This window comes from Acinonyx jubatus, chromosome D4 (assembly GCF_027475565.1).
Source record: "Acinonyx jubatus isolate Ajub_Pintada_27869175 chromosome D4, VMU_Ajub_asm_v1.0, whole genome shotgun sequence".
NCBI lineage: Eukaryota > Metazoa > Chordata > Mammalia > Carnivora > Felidae > Acinonyx > Acinonyx jubatus.
The window spans coordinates 21,908,287-21,928,182 of record NC_069391.1 but is presented as its reverse complement, the minus strand read 5'-3'; the positions used below and the strand labels follow the sequence as shown (position 1 = coordinate 21,928,182).

The following is a 19,896-nucleotide window of genomic DNA, read 5'->3' as shown; positions in this document are numbered from 1 at the left end:
TAAAAACAAAAAACAAAAAACAAAAAAACACCCCAGAAGATCTGGCCATTGGGTTTCATGTTTTGGAGGGCAAGAACCTTCCAAATGGCCTCAGTCCCATGGGTTTTCTCTTGCTCTGAAGACTAGGGTCTTCTTCACCTACACTCCATTACATTTCTTGCCTGGCCCCTGAGACTTGAATCCGTGCCCCTTTAAAAACTGATGCCCAGGGGCACCTGGGTGGCTCAGTTGGTTAAGCATCCAACTCTTGATTTCAGCTCAGGTCATGACCCCAGGGTCGTAGGATCAGGCCCCACGTAGGACTCTCTCTGAGCGTGAAGTCTGTTTGAGATTCTCTCTCCCTCTCCCTCTGCCCCTCTCCCCCGCTCATGCTCACTCTCTCTCTCCAAAAAAATAAAAGGTGATGCCCAAAAAGAATCATTCCTGGGACTTACAAAGGCTTCGTAATGCTAACTGTCCCCCTGGGGGTAAGGGGACTGTTATTCTGCCTTTAGTTTATGTTATTTTTTAATGTTTATTTATTTCTGAGAGAGAGAGAGAGAGAGAATGCAAGCGGGGGGGTGGGGGGGGGTGGGGGTGGGCAGAGAGAGAGGGAGACACAGGATCTGAGGCAGACTCCAGGCTCTAAGCTGTCAAAACAGAGCCCAACACAGGTCTCGAACCCATGAACTGTGAGATCATGACCTGAGCCGAAGTCATACGCTTAACCAACTGAGCCACCCAGGCATCCCTGCCTTTATTTTATCTTAATATCCACTGCAAAATATAGATAATAGTAAGAGCTTGAAGTGGGGAGTGCTGGGTGGTGGAGAGTTGGTGCTCAGCTTGGTCTTAATTTTTGGCTAGGGTCTAGGAAGGGAAGGTTTGGTGAATTCCTTTCTATGCTTGAGAGCAGATGTCCTGCCCAGTCCCTTACCTCTTCACATGAGACTGTATATGTAAACTGCTTAGCCTGGTGGCTGGTGCAGACACAGTAAGCACTCCATACACACTTGATGGCAAGTATTATGATTGCTAAGGTCGTTACCATGATTAAACCCCTGCTTTCCTGCTGCTCAGCCAGCTCCCAGCACGATGGGCTCCTAATACCCTTGCCTTTTAACAGCCACCTCCACTGCTTTCTGTCTCCTGATCTCTTCCAAATCCCTGGACTCACTTTGCAGCCCCGCACCCACCCCTTAGACCTACCCATGGCACTAACCATGTGGCCCTGACTTCTGGCTTTCCTCCACGAGGACTAGCAGATTCATCCCTGGTTGCCCTGCTTCTAGCTGCTCCGGGTCAACAGCTCAGGGTGTCTGGTCCTGCCTCTGGCCTAAAATGCAGGCTTTTTAAGGCAGTGCCTCCCGGTGAGCTCCTTAATGAAATCTAGATATCAGAGGACACAAACGCATAGGCTCCTGTGACTCTCAGGGGAACGAGGACCTCCAGGACAGCAGGGACATGTCTGTGCCTGACATGTCCACTACTGTATCCCCAATGCTAGACCTGTCCCTGGTACATAGCAGGTGCTCAGTCAATGCTTGCAGAATGGATAAATGAATTAATGGACAAATGAATGAAGGAGTGAATATGGATGAGAGACCTGTGTGGTAAAAACAGTAAAAACTTGTAATTCTCCTAGATGTGCTGATTTCACGATGCCACTTATTTCTCTTCCATGAGTCAGGATAAAATCATTAAAGGGAAGATAGTCTATGTGAGGGCCTTCTAGGGGAAGAAGCAGGGAATGTTCCTTCTACACTGCAGTCAAGCCCTGAGCAAGGCATGGGGTCAGTGGTGGTGACCTCTGAAGAAGCTGGGAGGGAAGGGGGAGAGAGAGAGGAGAGTGCCTGCAGCATAGGAAGGACCAGGGAGCTTGGGGAGCCAGCTGGGGATTGAGAAGCCCCCAAAGGCTGAGTAGGAGAGAGGCCTGCTTGGATTTTCCTCCTGTGGGCACCACTGGTAAAATTTCTGCTCTGCAAACCCTACCCCTGATTTGGTACTGACCTTAGAGGCAAGGCCCTCACCCAGTTATCAAAAGGCAGTCACCTCATAAATGCAGCTTCTTTTTCGTGTTGCTGATATAAAACCAACAGCACCACCACCCACCCCATTCTGCTTCTCTGTTCTGTTTCTTTTGCTGCCTGTTTCCTATGCTGGGCGGAGAGCCAAAGCAGCTCGGGGTTACCAAACCCCAAACCCATGAAACCACTTCCCTTCCCTCAGAACGGTCCCAGCATTGTAAGCCCAGATGTGGATCCTTCACTTTTTCCTCCCCCGCCCCCACCTGTCCATTTGTCCCCAGAGATGAGTCATGAACCCTTTGGAGCAGTGGGAACCAAGAAGAAAGAACCAGGCCCCAAGCACTGGACAGCAGATTACTACTTCTCTTTCTTCTGACCATGTGTCTTCACTCTTTGGGCAAAAGTTAATTTTAGCCAGCCTCTATCAAACTCCCGGAGGCTGATTTTCTTTCACCACGATTTCTCTGGAAATTTGAGTTTTTCTATTTCTGGTGCACAGCAAACCTGGGGTGCCCAGAAGGCTGGGGGGGGGGGGGGGGCAGAGTCTAAACACTTTTAGGCCTCTGGGATCCTACTCCTTCTGTATCCCTGCCTCATCCTGGGGCACCATTCCCTACCGCCATGATGAGGTTAGAATTGGGGGACCCCAGGGAAGGTCCTTTACCATCATATGCACCACTGCACTACCTTAGATCTCTTTCTTCATGGGGCACCTGGGTGGCTCAGTCAGTGGACCATGCAACTCTGGACCTCTGAGTCATGAGTTCAAGCCCCATGTTGGGCATGGACCCTACTTAAAATTAAAAAAAAAAAAAAAAAAAAAAAAAAGAACTCTTCCCTCTCATTTGTTACTCAGGATCCAGAGCAACACATGTTCTGCCATACCCACCTCCTTGTGGAGGTAATAATTATAGCTAAAATTTATTAAGCATTTATTTTGTTTGCCCAGGCATTATCCCACTTTAATTATCTCATTTGATGCTCATAACAACTCTATAAGGCATGTGATATTATTTCCTCCATTCTTCAAGTGAAAAAACAGGCTTAGAGAGATGAGATAATTTGCCCAAACTCACCACCTGGTGAGCTGTAGTGCTGGAAATCTGAACCCAGGAAGCGAGACTCCAAAGTCTTATGTCTTGCCACCATTTCCATATTCTCTGATAGGGCTGAGAAGTCAAGGGAGGAGGTTCGTACAAGGGTTTCCTTTGGGGGCTGTTAGTAAGCAACCTCTAGGGATGGAGAGAAACATCTGTGAGGAACTAAGGAACATTCCCCAGTTCCCAGATGGTAGGGAATATGTTTATGCCAGCTAAAATCTGACACCTCTTCATGCCCTCAGAATCACCCCAGCCTTCAAGTCAGAAAGAAAGCCCCTCTCAATGGATTCTCAACTGAGCCAGACCAGCTCCCAGGGGCTCAGGGTCGTGTGGAGCTAACAAACTCCTCCCCTTCACCTCTGTGTTCCCTGCCCACCCCTTCTTCCTCTGGAAAGGCCCCCTCCTGGGCCTTGTCCAAAAGAGTCCCTGTCGTGAAGGAGACCAACCCTTGAGCTGCAGGCCCAAGGAACAAGTCCTCGCCATCCATCAGTCTCCTGCCCCTGGCCGGCCTGTGTTCATCACTACCTGAGCCACTCTGTCTCCAGGGAAACCACTACGTTACCTGAGATTAACACCACCTGGCCCAACTCCACCCTCCCACTTATGGGCCTGAAGGAAATCTGATTTAACTGTATCTAAAACCAGGAAGTATGTTCCCACTGGGACTACATGTGCTAATTCTCAGAAGCTTTCTTGTGACAGAGGAAGAGGGGGAAATATATTTTAAAACTTATCTTTTTTCATCCTTTGTTCAAACCCTGAGACCTAAACTCTTGTTCCCACCCCGTCTCACCCTTAACCTCCACTCCCTACCTTGTCTGGCCTTTTCGAATAGAAAAACTGCCAGCAAATCTCTCCCTGCGCACACGCACATGTTTATTTTTCCTCATTACAAAAGTGAAATATGTCCAGTGCAGCTGGAGATGCCTTAGGAAGACAGAACTCATGGGCCTTGCTGAGGGACTGGATGGGGAGGGTGAGAGAAAGAAAGGAATCTGTAATGACATTGAGATTTCTGGCCTGAGCATGTGGATACAGAAGGAAGCTTCCAGTAGTGGACTCACAATCCCACTTCCTGCAAAGGGGGTACTTCATCCAAGACAAAATGAAGAAGAAACTTGGGAAGTGTGCCCCACTTTCTGATGTGGAGGGGAGGGCCAGGAAGCAAGGATGGCCGTGGGACGTGGGACCCACGGTGCTTATGTCATCTGTGCCGCTGTGGGTCAACCATGGTCAGAGTGGCTTCTGTGATTAACAGAAGACTCTGGGCCAGCAGAGGAGGCAGGGGCCCCAGGAAGGAGGCCACTCACCGCCGTGCCATGTGCCTTGAGTGGCGGTTGAGCCAAGAAGAAAACACATGGGAAAACTGGCCCCTGGAGTGGCTGTTTCACCAGGAGAAACCACAAAGAGCCAAGCCCCCCCAGGTAGGGCTGCCCTTGGCCCAGCTCTCTGCAGGCTGCTGTGCCGGTTAAGCAACGGGTGGTAAAGTTTTCCTCTTCTTACAGAAATACCTCTAATACAGGAATAATGTTAATGACTAAAATGGCAGACACCAGGAGGTGGCTGGGGAGCTATTCTGGGGCAGCCGGAGTCCTCTAGCAGGGCCTTGCAAATTCGACCACAAAGAGCCCCGTTCTGAACACAGACAGTTTTTGGAAGCTGGGGTAGCTGATGTGAGTTTTACTGCATGACACGCAGATGTGAGAAATGTCACATTTCTTTGTTTCTATAAATAAGATCAATTTGCTCAGGGCCTTCACACACTTGGTGAGCCAAATATTTCACCTCGGTCACAATCCGAACGCTCTCTCTCATTTCAGCATCTCCCTATTGCACACCCACACATACGCACAGAGGATGCTGCAAAAATGCTGAGGTTGTCGGTAAGAGGAAGCAGGGAGGGGGCAAGTTGGTCCAAAAGACGCCCATCAAGGAAATCCACTGAGAGGGGAGCCATGGCTGTGGAAACAGGGAGATATCTCAAAGCCACCAGGTGCGAACCAGTTTGATTACTGCAAGGGGTAGAGCAAATGAAGTGGTAAGAAGAGAGCACTGGTCTAGACACACTGGGCTGCAGAATGCTTTCCCCCAGAGAGAGAGAAAGACCATCAGTGTGGGCTCGCAAAGCTGCAGGCCTGCATCATGGGTTACACAGCAGGGGGAGGAGGCATGACCAGGACAGATTCCCAACAGGCTTGGTGGCCCTAAGAGCACTCCCCCTGTCCTGGGGCTCTGGAAGCAGGCCTCTGGCAAACTGTTCCTTTCTGCTGTGTACTTCCCAAATAATCCTCAATCCAATTGCTCCCGCGTTGCCTCTGATCTCCCCTTCAGACCTTGGCTTTGCATCTGGCTTCAGTTCTCCACTTTACCCCCCACCCCCACTCCATGGACTCTTGGGTCTTCTTGGCTTTCCAAGCTTCCTCAGGAGGGACTCATTTGTGATTCTCTCTTTCCTCACACTGAAGCCACAGGTCCTTCCGACTGACTCCTTTTCTCTGGCTGCTTCAGGAAGCATAGGTGGGAATAAATGGGTGCTACTCCCTCAAAAGCCAAAGTTCAACAGTTACCCTTGTTGCCCCAGGGTGGTCCACGTTTATTCCAGGCCCCAGCTCAGGCTTGACATGATGATTCTGGCTTGCTTCGTCTATCTGCAGCCTGGCCTCACCCTGCCCTTTTCCTGTGCATGGTCTGTTGATTCTTCAACAATTACAAATTCTTCTTACTCAAATGAGGGAGAGAACAGGGGCTATTTCATAGCTGAGTTCCTCAGTCCGGAAATCCTGTTCCCCTTAGGGGAATGATCTTGCCCCTAAGGCTAACAGCTCCCTCTAGTGGCTGTGATGCTACAGCTGAGGGCACTGAGCTATTGCAAACACTGTAGGCACTGTTCAATGTATTCTACTTATATTAGTAATTTAATATTCACATCAATCCACTGAGAGAGGCATTATTATTGTTATCACCATTTTACAGATAAGGAGATGGGCACAGAGAGATTAAGTAACTCTAGCCCAAGATCACACAGCTAGTTTAAGGAACAAAACCAGCCCAGGAAGTCTGGTTCCAAAGTTGGTGATTTAAGCTTTGTACCACACCGACTCTCAAAATGAAATACAGTACCCACCCACTCCATTAAAACCCTCAGCACACCTCTGCCCCTCTCACAGAAATTCCTTTTCTAGCAGACATGCTACAGGTTTAAAGATGGATAGTGTGAGCCCCTCTTCATTTCACTCCTAGCAGGTAAGGCAAGGATGGTACTTCTTCGACCAGGCAGTCCACTGCTCAAAGGTTCCTCTGGTTCTGGAGCAGCACGATGCATATTCAATGGCCTTATCCAGCATAAAGATAGTCCCCATGTTAAGCTGCAGTTTTAGGCTGGGGATAGACTGGCTCTCTACTTGCTGTGTGGTTATGGTTCTTCAGCCAGGCACAGGAAAGGAATGATTTTTGACCATGGACTCAGTTCTAGAAAGAACTCAGGGACATACTCTCCGAAGAACCTGTCTGCTTCATTTCTCCTGGCTGCTAAACCTCCCTGTGAAGAGAGAGGCGAGCCTACCGTCTCAGCCTGCCACCCCAGGCTAGAAGCCAGCTCCCAGACACACCAAGGGACCACCAGAGAGCTCAGCAGCTGGAAGAGATGTCCAACTGCCAGTCAGGGACCCCAGTCCTCACCTGAGGGGCAATCTTAGCCTCCGCACCTTACTCTACCAAGACTTGGTCCTACAGGCTCAGCTCCAATGTGACTCAGCAGTGGGAGGAATACGAAGGGTCTCATGAGATGTTTCCTACTGACCCTCATGTGGGAAACCATGTGGTCCCAGTCATTTGAGGATGGGCCCATGACAGTCTCGTGGGCATCATTCTCCCTTTAGTTTCCCTTTCACTTTTGCTGCCTACATTGCCCGGAACCATGCAAGACCTCTTTCAGCCTAATATTCCCATGGCAGGAGTTCTGGGAAAACACAGAAAACATTTATGAATACCAAACCCAAGCAGGCATGAAGTCAGAGCTCAAAAAGCGCAGTCCACAAGCTAAAAGAATTTTTAAAAGGAAACCAAATCTTTAAGTTCCATCTCTACTGTATTAGAAGGGACTTAATTTATAATTTCCACTGAGGTTATGTGGGATAAAGCCTTTAAAAGTTAAGACTGACAAAAGGATGGGCTTTGAAGTTTATAAACAAACCTTCTTGAGAATCTTCTCTTCCTTTTTCTACTATGCCACCTGCAAAGTTAACTGCCCAAACCTCCAAGAGCTGTTGATAGCAAATAGCCAAAGGAGGTTTGCCCCTCACCAAAGGAAAAGCCCAGTGTTCTTCATCAGAAGGAGAAAGCAGGGACACAGTATTAGAGTAAATACTATTCCTGCTGAGGCCTTAAAATATACATGGGACATCAGATCTTTTCTAACATAGTGGTACCCAGACTGAAGTTCACAGGGTAGCACATTTTGAGCTTTTTGAATCAAATCTAAGACATCATTAAAGTAAATACAGCACTATTTAAAAAAAAAATTTTAATGTTTATTTATTTTTGAGAGAGACAGAGACAGAGCCCGAGTGGGGGAGGGACAGAGAGAGAGGGAAACACAAGATCTGAAGCAGGCTCCAGGCTCTGAGCTGTCAGCACAGAGCCCAACGTGGGGTTCAAACTCACAAACCATGAGATCATGACCTGAGCCAAAGTCAGAGGCTTAACCAACTGAGCCACGCAGGTGCCCCAATACAGCCCTATTTTATGTACCACCGAGAAAGAAGAAAATGTTATTAAACCAAATGTTCTATTTGTTATAGGATGCAATTCATCTTTAGAGATGTTAAAATGTGAAAACAAATCCATAGAATCAGTGAAACATGATTGATTCAGTATTGTTAGGATGAAATGGGTCACTCCTCACAGAGTGCTTAGGGCAGTGTTTGACACACTGGAAGAGCTCAATAAATGTTTTGGGTTTTTTAAAAAATTTTTAATGTTTATTTTTGAGAGAGAGAGAGAGAGAGAGACAGAGAGACAGAGCATGTGTGGGGGAGGGGCAGAGAGAGAGGGAAACACAGAATCTGAAGCAGGCTCCAGGCTCTGAGCTGTCAGAACAGAGCCCGATATGGGGCTCAAACCCATGAACCACAAGATAATGACCTGAGCCAAAGCTGGATGCTCAACTGACTGAGCCACCCAGGCGCCCCCTAATAGATGTTAATTGTTGAAATACCTTGACTGTCCATATATTTGGGATTTAATCCTAAGAAAGGTAAGAGGCTGTATTCAGGGAGAATAATTCACTTTCCATGGCAGAATGGAGAAGTATAGGTTGAATTGGTGAGGTGGACAGTCACGAGGAGGCTGCCAGAAGATACACCAGAAAGATGGGTTGTGTGGGGCTGAGGTGAGCACACTCTGTCCATGCCAGGGAGGAACTGTAAGTCTGGTCACTATCTAGATCCACCCTAGAGAATGGGAGCCACTGCCTACTGGAACAAAAGTCACAGCAGGGAAATCCTGTGACAAGGTTTAAGAAACCTGTATTATTACTAAAAAAATGAGGGCACGAACTAACACCATGTCAGCTAGGCAAGGGTCCCTCACCATCCAAGAGCAATTGCATTCTTGAGATAACGCAGCATGATGAAGTGGTTATACCACTAGAGAAGGGAAAGTAAGGCCACCTCATGACATCTTTCCACCCACCACAAAGTTCCGTGTAGTTCACAGAGGGGACCAATACATGACCATGAAGGAAGGGCCATCTGGCTCAGGCCTACTTCCTCATTGCCACCAGCTGTGCCCACATTTGACAGTTGCCATTTGGCAGCTGCCGGTAACAAATGACTATGAGGAAAAGGAGCTCCTGGTTCACACAAAACTCACTGCACCTTGTTTCCGGGCCCCAGTTAAGTCCTGTCACCCCTATTTTTGCCTTTCCTTTTCCGTTGCCATTAGACAATATGACCTAAAGATTTTTGCTTTGGAGAATATATGATTGTTGCCTATCTGGCCAAAAGTGGTGTTATTAGTGTTTCATGAGTAAGGGATTCCAAGGCAAATTGGACACACACTTACCTCTCTGCATTAAAAACCCACAAAAATGACAGTAAATGGAATATTTTTTTCAAAAGCCATAAACCAACAAAGAGAATTGTAAGGAAATAATAGACTTAGATGTCAGAACTATTTTTTTTTTAATGGAAAGCAGATAGAAGAGTTAGAAGATAGGAGAAAAGTGGGGAGCCTGTAAGGGAAGGCCAAGAAGGAGCAAGATGATTCCCACTCAGGAAAGGCTTAGGGCTTGGAGACACTATTATCTCTCACAGCAACATAAGCAGCCAGAAGACAATTGAACAATAGCAGCCAAAACTGCTACAAGTATCATTTTCTCAAAGAAAAAAAGTTGTCTCCTATACACCAACAATGAAGCGACAGAGAGAAATCAAGGAATTGATCCCATTTAGAGTTGCACACAAAAACATAAAATACCTAGGAATAAATCTAACCAAAGAGGTGAAAAATCTATACACTGAAGACTAGAAAAAGCTTATGAAAGAAATTGAAGAAGACACAAAAAAAATGGAAAAAGATTCCATGCTTCTGGATAGGAAGAACAAATATTGTTAAAATGTCGATACTACCCAAAGCAGTCTACATATTCAATGCAATCCCTATCAAAGTAACACCAGCATTCTTCACAGAGCTAGAACAAATAATCCTAAAATTTGTATGGAACCAGAAAACACCCCAAATAGCCAAAGCGATCTTCAAAAAGAAAATCAAGGCAGGAGGCGTCACAATCCCAGACTTAAAGCTAGACTACAAAGCTCTAATCACCAAGACAGTATGGTACTGGCACAAGAACAGACACTCAGATCAATGGAACAGAATAGAGAACCCAGAAATGGACCCACAAACGTATGGCCAACTAATCTTTCACAAAGCAGGAAAGAACATCCAATGGAATAAAAACAGTCTCTTCAGCAAATGGTGCTGGGAACACTGGACAGTGACATGCAGAAGAATGAACCCGGACCACTTTCTTACACCATACACAAAAAGAAACTCAAACTGAATGAAAGACCTCAATGTAAGACAGGAAGCCATCAAAATCCTTGAGGAGAAATCAGGCAAAAACCTCTTTTATCTTGCCTGCAGGTCTCCGGAGGCAAGGGAAACAAAAGCAAAAATGAACTATTGGGACCTCATCAAAATAAAAAGCTTCTGCACAGCAAAGGAAACAATCAGCAAAACTAAAAGGCAACTGACAGAATGGGAGAAGATATTTGCAAATAACATATCAGATAAAGGGTTAGTATCCAAAATCTACAAAGAACTTACCAATTCAACACCCAAAAAACAAATAATCCAGTGAAGAAATGGGCAAAAGACATGAATAGACACTTCTCCAAAGAAGACATCCAGATGGCCAACCAACACATGAAAAAATGCTCAACATCACTCATCATCAGGGAAATACAAATCAAAACCACAATGAGATACCACCTCACACCTATCAGAATGGCTAATATCAACAACTCAGGGAACAACAGATGTTGGCAAGGATGTGGAAAGAGGATCTCTTTTACACTGCTGGTGGGAATACAAGCTGGTGCAGCCTCTCTGGAAAACAGTATGGAGGTTCCTCAAAAAATTAAAAATAGAACTACCCTATGACCCAGCAATTGCACTACTAGGCATTTACCCAAGGGTACAGGTGTCCTGTTTCGAAGGGACACATGCACCCCCATGTTTATAGCAGCACTATCAACAATAGCCAAAGTATGGAAAGAGCCCAAATGTCCCTCGATGGATGAATGGATAAAGAAGATGTGGTGTATATATATATATACACATATACATATATATACACATACACATATACATATACATACATATACATATATGTATGTATATATACATATACATACACACACACACACACACACACACACACACAATGGAGTATTACTCGGCAATCAAAAAGAATGAAATCTTGCCATTTGCAACTACGTGGATGGAACTGGAGGGTATTATGCAAAGTGAAATTAGTCAGTCAGAGAAAGACAAAAATCATATGACTTCACTCATATGAGGACTTTAAGAGAGAAAACAGATGAACATAAGGGAAGGGAAACAAAAATAACATAAAAACAGGGAGGGGGACAAAGCATAGGAGACTCATAAATATGGGGAACAAACTGAGGGTTGCTGGAGGGGTTGTGGGAGGGGGGATGGGCTAAATGGGTAAGGGGTATTAAGGAATCTACTCCTGAAATCATTGTTGCACTATATGCTAACTAATTTGCATGTAAATTTTAAAAAATAAAAAAATATATAGCACGGGTCCCCAAAATATAATATATTATGATAAGTACAGAAAAAAAAGATTGTCTTCCTCATCTTAAGGGGGGGGGGAGCCCATCATTCAATCAACCCGCCTTCCTCAAGATATATCTATCTTTTCCTTCTCTCTTTTAAAAAAATATTTATTTGAGAGAAAGAGAAAGAAAGAAAGAGAAAGCAAGCAAGCAAGCATTCCTGCACACGAGCAGGGGGTGGGCAGAAAGAGAGGGAGAGAGAGATTCTCAAGCAGGCTCCACACTGCCAGCACAGAGCCAGATGCAAGGCTTGATCTCACCAATTGTGAGATCATGACCTGAGCTGAGACAGAGAGCTGAAACCAAGAGTCAGATGCTTAATGAACTGAACCACCCAGGTGCCCCATTCCTTCTCTTCTATAGTCAAACTGATGTTAAATATTGTCTGCATTCCCTGTCTTCATGTCCTCACTTCCCATCCATTCCTTAATGAACTTCACTCTGCTTTTCTCTCCCATCACTTTGCCTAAAACCCATCCTGCAGTCACTAGTCCAGTGGGCACTTTGGCATCCATATAAGATTTGAGTTCTCTTCAATCTTAAGGTGACATTATTCATCTTTCTCTCTTTCTTAAAAAAAATTTTTTTTAATGTTTATTTATTTTTGACAGAGAGAGAGAGAGAGAGAGAGAGAGAGCATGAGCAGGGGAGGGGCAGAGAGAGAGGGAGACACAGAATCCAAATCAGGCTCCAGGATCTGAGCTGTCAGCACAGAACCCAACGCAGGGCTCGAACTCACAGACCACGAGATCATGACCTGAGCCGAAGTCAGACACTCAACCAACTGAGCCACCCAGGCGCCCCAAAGACTCATCTTTCTCTCTTTTTTAAGACTCTTTTCTGCCTTTGGTTTCTGAATCTCCACACTCTTCTGAGGTCTGGCCTCTCCTTCATGACCTTCTTAACAAGCTCTTCCTTTTCCTCTCCCTTAAATGTTGGTTTCCTGGGGATTCTGTATTGTTCTTGTCTTAATCTAGCCACTGTACCAACTACTTCTATACCTACTGGAAACTCCACAAGGTTTCTCATTGATGGATTACACTCAGGTGAATGTATCATCTTCCCAACCATCTTCTAGCTCAGGGAAAGGCACCACCATAAACTTGGCATTCCTATTACATTCTCCCCTCTCCCTTGCTGTTCTTGTCATCCATTGCTGCATAAAAAATTACTCCCAAAGCATAGTGGCTGGAAACAGCCTATTATTTTTAATCATAATTTTATGGGTCAGAATTCAGGAAGGGCTTGGATCAGCAGTTCATCTCCGATCTACGTGCTATCAGCTAGGGCATCTTGGGAGTGGAGGTTCTACTTTCAAGATGTCTTCTTCACTCACATTGTGTGACATCTCAGTACTCCTTGATTGATCTCTTTCTCTTCATATGGCATCTCATTCTCCAGGGTTTCTCCAATGCCTTGGGCTTCTCACAGCCTATTCTCTGGGTAGTCATATTTCTTTTTTTTTTTTTAATTTTTAATGTTTTATTTATTCTTGAGAGAGAGAAAGACAGAGCATGAGCAAGGGAGGGGCAGAGAGAGAGAGGGACACATACTGAAGCATACTCCAGGCTCTGAGCTGTCAACACAGCGCCCAACGTGGGGCTTGAACTCACGAGCTGTGAGATCATGACCTGAGCCGAAGTCAGACGCTCAACCGACTGAGCCACCCAGGCACCCCTGGGTAGTCATAGTTCTTACCCAGAGGTTCTAAGAGATAGGAAGTGGAAGATACGAGGCTAGTTGGGCACTACACCTGGAAGTGACAATGTTACATCTTCTGCATTCTATTGGTCAGAATAGTCTCAGGGCACACCCAGAGTTAAGAGGGTGGAGAAAGGCTCCATCTCTTGATATGGATGGGAAATATTATTGCAACCATTTTTGGGAGTACAATCTACCATGTTTACCCACACAATCAATTGCTAGATCTTATCTGCTCTGCATTCTAACTGCTTCTCAAATGCATTTACCTCTCTCCCTTACCACTATCATCACCTTATGCAGGCCACCATTTTTTTTCTTTTGGACTCTTGTCTTAGCTTCCTAACTGGCTTCCATGGTACTTCTAGATCTCTTTTATTCTCTGTATGACTGATAGCATGATCTTTTTGAAAGGCAAATTTAATTATGTTTCTTCCTATACTTAAAACTTTTACATAGCTCCCATTGCCTTTAGGAACAATCTAACATAGTATGCAAGTCCATTCATGACCCTACCTCTACTTCTACTTCCACTCTCAACTCAGATGGTGTGATGGATTAATCTATAGCTCTACATATTTAGGAGCATTTAAAAATAGGTTTTTAACTTTACATAAAATTGTTTTTATATTTGTGTTAATGTTTCATCTGTGTCTTTTGGGAAATCTAGTTTTGATTATGAATTTCTGGTGCCTATAAAATAGCTATCACCTAAAAAGTGCTTAGAGGTGAAGGTACTGTTTCCAAAAATGTTTCACTATGACACCTTTCTATACTCACACTTTCAATCTTGCCTCCTCTGTTATTTTTGGATGTAACTTAAATCACTGGTTATTCATAAAGACTAAAACTTCAACGCCTCCAGCACTCTTTGACTGTGTCCATGGCTTCTGATTTTATAACAGTAGCTCTTTATGTATTTTTCTTTTTTTTCAAGTTTATTTATTTATTTTGAGAGAGACAGGAGTGTAAGAAGGGGAGGGGAAGAGAGAGAGGAGTGAGAGAGAATCCCAAGCAGACTCTATGATGTCAGCACAAAGCCCAACATGGGGCTCAAATTCATGAACTGTGACATCATGACCTGAGCCAAAACTAAGAGTGGGCTGCTTAACCCACTGAGTCACCCAGGCACCCCCTATAACAGTAGCTCTTTTTGAATGGCTTGTTTTACACAAATAAAATGTGTTTATGTGATATTAAGTATAAATAAATAAAACTTTTAAAAATTATTACAAACATCTTTGTCTTTTAATAGGATAATTTTACCCATTTACATTTATTGTCATGACTGATAAATTTGGCCTTTTGTCTTGAATTTTAGGTTTTGCATTTTTTCTTATGCTTCCTTTTTTTCTTTGTTTTCTATCTTCTAATACTTAGCTCAAAGCTTTATGACAGGCCTTTGGTAGTGTTTTAGAAAATATGTCAATGTTTCTAATTCCATTACTACTTATCTTTATTTCTTTGCATGGTGAAAAAGTTTTAAAATTTTGACTAGACCACTTTTTTCCCTACTGTTCAATATTGGTTATTGACAACCTAATATGCGAAAGACACAGATGACACAATGGTAAAGAAAAGAAACAATCTCTTCCCTCACAAAGCCTACAGTTTAACAAAGAAGACCAACCATAACATAAAAAAAGTAGAATAGGGCCAAGTACAGATTTTATATTCAGGTTATTGTCATACATGTTTAACTATACAATCAATTGCAAGAATAATCTTTGGCTTTTCTGGTCCCTTTGGAACTAAGTTTACCTTTATTATATATAGTAGGTGATTTTCAGTGTTGCCATGATTTTCCAATTCTTGGGTACTTTATTTATCTCCGCTTGGCTACGATATGTCATTCAAATAGCTTGGTAAAGGGATTCTTTTATGGGCTCTCCAAGAGCTAGCTACAAGGCAAAGGGAACTCAATACCATAAAAAATTGACACATTCATGATTTTTCACCATCAGAGGACATGCAGCAAGGTTGTGGATTAGGAAAAAAAACTTCCTAGCAAAGCTATAGAGACCACTGCTCAGTTTTGAAAGAGACATTTTTCTAAGACTTTAGGAGCTAGAGTAACCACTCTGCATTGCTTATAGGCACAATTACCATCTCAAGATTCACTGCATCCATAATGAGATCTCATAGCTAGCCACGCAAAAGTTGAGGTGTGTTTGGTAGTAGTAGCATGGAGAAGCCTGTCTCAGGAAACCAGAAAGGAACTGAAATGATGTACTCTGATCCCGCAGTCTAGATTGAGATGGCACCTGTTTCTTCTTTCATACCAGACATCTGGGACCTGATACAGGATGGTGGGGAAGGGGAAAGACTAACCACTTGCATAATGACTGCTTTTATGAACAGCTACTTAATCTAGACAGATATAAGCAGGAGGCCAGCTCTGAAACTGTAGAGCCCAGAAACTGGGGAAATAAAAATTAATCTGAGAGTCAAGAGAGTGTGTCAAGAGATTGATGTCATGAAACCAGCCTAAGTTCCATGCCAATATTGGACACCCTTGCCTGTATGTCAAAGACCGCTCTTCTATTATACAATACATATTAATGCTGACTTGGAACATTCTGCCTGCCTGCCCATGTTGATCAGCCGCCTGAAGGTGGTGGAAGAGAAAAGAAGGCTAGTGTGAGAAAGAGGATAAACCATCCAATAATCAGGCCTACTCTCTTGACCCTTGAAAGGTCTAGAAATGTTATCACCTACCACAAACCCTTAACTTCTCAAATATGAGTTAGTCCTAGGGGGGAAAAAGTGTGGGTGGGGTATTTGGGGCAGAGCCTCATATCCGTACTCTTGGGAAAGGAGGTGGAGACACCTGGAGAAGAGATATATTTTCTGTGTGGGACCACAAGGATTTACTAAAGGAAGATGTATAGGACAATCGTTTGATAATGTAAAGGATTTGTTTCTACCATCATTTCACTCCTCTCTTCTCTTCCATTTCTCTTCATCAAACATAGACAATATATTTACAAGTGATTTTCAGTAAAAGGTATTTCCTTCAGATCTACATCTATCTATCTATTTATCTATCTATGTATCTATCATCTACCTCACATAAAAAAAGGCGGGGGGGGGGCACCTAAGTGGCTCAGTGGTTCGGATGCTTGGCTAAGTATCCAACTTTGGTTCAGGTCACTATCTCATGGTTTGTGAGTTTGAGCCCCACACAGGGCTCTTAGCTGTCAGCATGGAGTCCGCTTCGGATCTTCTGTCTCCCTGGTTTTCTTTCCCTCCCCCATTCATGCACTCTCTCTCCACCCCCCTCAAAAATAAATAAAAACATTTTAAAACTTAAGAAAAGATTCACTTGGGGCACCTGGGTGGCTCAGTTGGTTAAGCATTGGACTTAGGCTTAGGTCGTGATCTCGTGGTTTGTGAGTTCAAGCCTCAAGTCGAGCTCTGTGCTGACAGCTCAGGGTCTGGAGCCTGCTTTGGATTCTGTGTCTCCCTCCCTCTCTGCCCCTCCCCAGTTTGCACTCTGTCTGTCTCTCTCTCTCAAAAATAAATAAACATTAAAAAAACAGATTCTCTCTCTCTCCCTCTGCCCCCTCCCCTGCTTGCTCTCTTGCTCTCTCTCTCAAAAAAATAAAACAAAAAGAACTTTAAAAATGCATTATAAATGTACTTAAATTCAGGGGAGTTGATTTGAATTTAAAATGCAGTTATTGGAGGTGGCCTAACCTCCTTCCAATCCCAATGCTTTTCACTGAGAAAGTAGCCTTTTGAATATTTCATCCCATATGTTGTTATTTGCACTGGGTTATTGAGCATAATCTCAAACTGCTCTTTCTACCCAAACCTACAGAATAAGTAAGAAAGGGAAACAGTGATTTAAACAGGATCTGGACTGTCCCCAAGAAAGACACCTCCAAGATATGATGGACAAAACAGCTAAAAGGGTGATATGAGTTTTTGGAAAACCCACTCATGTCACTATAGGACATTGTCACTATATTTTTGCATTGAGATATTTGTTCTTTCAACTTGTAAGGAAACCCATCCAACTTGTCTTTACTAATTGCTCAAAGGCCCAAAATAGAAGACTCAAGAAATACATTTTGGCACAATTTTCATTTGTTTGTTTGTTTTCCTTTAGCAAACCTTTCTCTTTCTGCTGTGTTATATTTGTTCTTCTAACACCTGTCATAACTAAACACAGTAGCAATGACATTGAGTGCAGTGACTTCCCAAGGTGCCTGACAGAGCTAGCCCCAAAACCTGGCTGTTAGACTCAGAATTCTTCCTGGAACACCGTGCTGCCTCAATTCTTCCACAACACAAACCACGGAACTGGCTCTAGGACAGCCATGGAGCAGGGATGAGTGGCAGTTATCAGAATTGTAAGTTTTCTCTTTTCAGACTAACTCATATAATCAAATAAATCACAAAGATTACTCTTGTAAGCTCAGTTGGAAGGCACCGTTCACTCCTTCCAAGAGAAAAGAAAAAAAAGAAAAGAAAGAGAAAGTCATCTGGGAGAGTGATGCCATTTCACAGTGACTTTGTAAATTTCCTAAATCAGCCAGTGTGCTGTTTCTTTCCTCACTTCAGTCCAGACCTGGAATGTGGGAAGAACTAGAAAGACTTTCCTGAAGCCCCAAGGAAGCACCAGAAGGAAATGAGACCGGACTGTTCCCTCCTCAGTAGAAGGCCCAAAACAAAATCACCATCCACATGGGATTAAGCTAAGTCTCCTTCTCCCACCCCGTTGTTCATGCTGACACAAGTCAGAGGGGAGTGTTTACTGCTGAATCAGGCACATCTCTTCTGTTTCAATTTCACAGGAATAGAAAGAACTGCAATAATGAAAACACTATCCAAAGGGACTGGAACCCTCGATTGGAATGTAAATTGGCATACACAATTTCTTAAAAGGTCAAACATGCTATGCTAAGTGAAAGAAGCCAGACACAAGAGGCCACATATTGTATGATTCCCTATTTATGAAATTTCCAGAATAAGCAAATCCATAAGGGATAGAGAGTAGATTAGTGCAGTTTTCAGGGGACAGGGGGAGGGAGGAATTAGGACTGACTGCTAATAGGTATGGGTCTTTTTCTGGGATGATGGAAATATTCTGGAATTAGTGGTGATGGTTGCACAATATAGTGAATGTACCAAAACCCACAGAACTGTGTATACTTTAAAATGATGATTTTTATGTTATATGAATTATATCTCAGTTAAAACACATTAAAACTAAAAACACCGGGGTCCCATATTCCAAAGGGTCTGAATTAAAGCAACAACTTTATATGGATATATTCAATTACATAAAGGATATCTTTTTCAATGTGGAAAAAAAAAGGAATGGAGAGAAATAGGAAGACCGGTTGTGTCTGATAAAAATGATCTATTGATCTTGTTGTGTTTTCATAAGCAAAAAATAAAGTCAGGCAGAACCTTTCCATAAAACTTACCATAGATTCCACTTCTGAGAATCTACCCAAAAGAAATGAAAATACGTTCACACAAATAACTGTACGAGAATACTCACAGTGGCATTATTCACAATAGCCAAAAACTGGTCAACCAACTGGTGAATGGAACAGCAAAATGTGGTGTTTCCACATACTGGAATACTATTTGTCAATTACAGGAACAAAATAATGATACATGAAATGACATACACAATATACTTCAAAAACATGATGCTAAGGGCGGGGGCGGGGGCGGGGGGAGGGGAGGGGAAGCCAGAGACAAAAGACTACATAGTCTATGATTTCACTTGGGTGAATTTTACAGAATAGGGGAATGATGAGAAAATTCTAAAACTGGATTGTGGTAAGGGTTGCACTAAAAATTACTGAGGTGTATTTTAAGTTAGTGAAGTGGACGGAGAGCAACAAAGCAGGGCAGGAGGGAAAGGAAGAAAAAAATTGAAACACAAACACACAAAAAATAGAAAACAAGGTGACAGAAGTAACACCAAAGTTTCAGATTAAGACATAGTTAATGCAAAACACTCAAAAGTTTAAACTAAAATGTGGGTAAAGATATACCAAGCAAAACACATAAAAGCCTGGCAATATTAATAGCAGAAAAGTGGAATTCATGGGTTAAACCTTCAGTGAGACAAAGAATCATTTTATGAATAAAAGGTAAAAGATGCAGGGAAGAAATAGTAAAGCTTGTCATGCTCTCATCTTCTAAATACATGACTGTAGCAATATGTTCCTATTAGTCTATCACTGATCAAATGGGCAATAAATAAATTTATAAAAATGTTGAATAATACATATAAGCTTGAATTTGTAGATCCATCAAAGATGTATAAACTAGTTTCTGTTTAAAGGTATAAGAAAAATGTGCAGAGAAACAGCCCAGCAAGAAAACCTCATTAAGTTCTGAAACGCAGAACTTTTTCAGACCACACTCTCTGACTGCAGAGCATTAAGTAGACATTCATAACAAAACCACAACACAAAAATAAAACCTCTACTATAAAGGGATGAACTTCTAGTTCTTGTCCCCACACTGCATGCTTCTTTGCCCCCCCCCCCTCCTCACACTCTTCCCCAAGTCAGGTGGCTTTAGAGCTCTGCTTACTTCCTTGTCCTTTTCCAGTTCTGTGTGCCTGGGGACTGACTGCTAATGCCCCACTAGGGACTACCAGGATACCTCTTAGAGCCCAGTCAGCTCTCATAGCATGATGCCTGAGTATTTGCTCCTAGGATTTAGAGCAGGGGTCTCTGTTGGGCT

The 19,896-nt window shown here is 43.4% G+C and overlaps 1 protein-coding gene across 16 annotated transcripts in view; it reads right to left on the bottom strand.

The window, feature by feature from the left end:
* SUSD1 (sushi domain containing 1) overlaps positions 1-19,896 on the bottom strand; it is a 286,887-nt gene that overhangs the window by 79,399 nt on the left and 187,592 nt on the right. Inside the window, exon 16 of one of the 16 annotated variants that reach the window (XM_053204791.1) lies at positions 606-3,238. The exons of the other annotated variants lie outside the window; for them this stretch is intronic. Within the exon in view, the coding sequence (XP_053060766.1) occupies positions 3,225-3,238 (14 nt within the window). The 3' untranslated portion in view covers positions 606-3,224. Of the gene's footprint in view, positions 1-605; positions 3,239-19,896 lie in introns of those variants that run through there. 16 annotated transcript variants of the gene reach the window in all.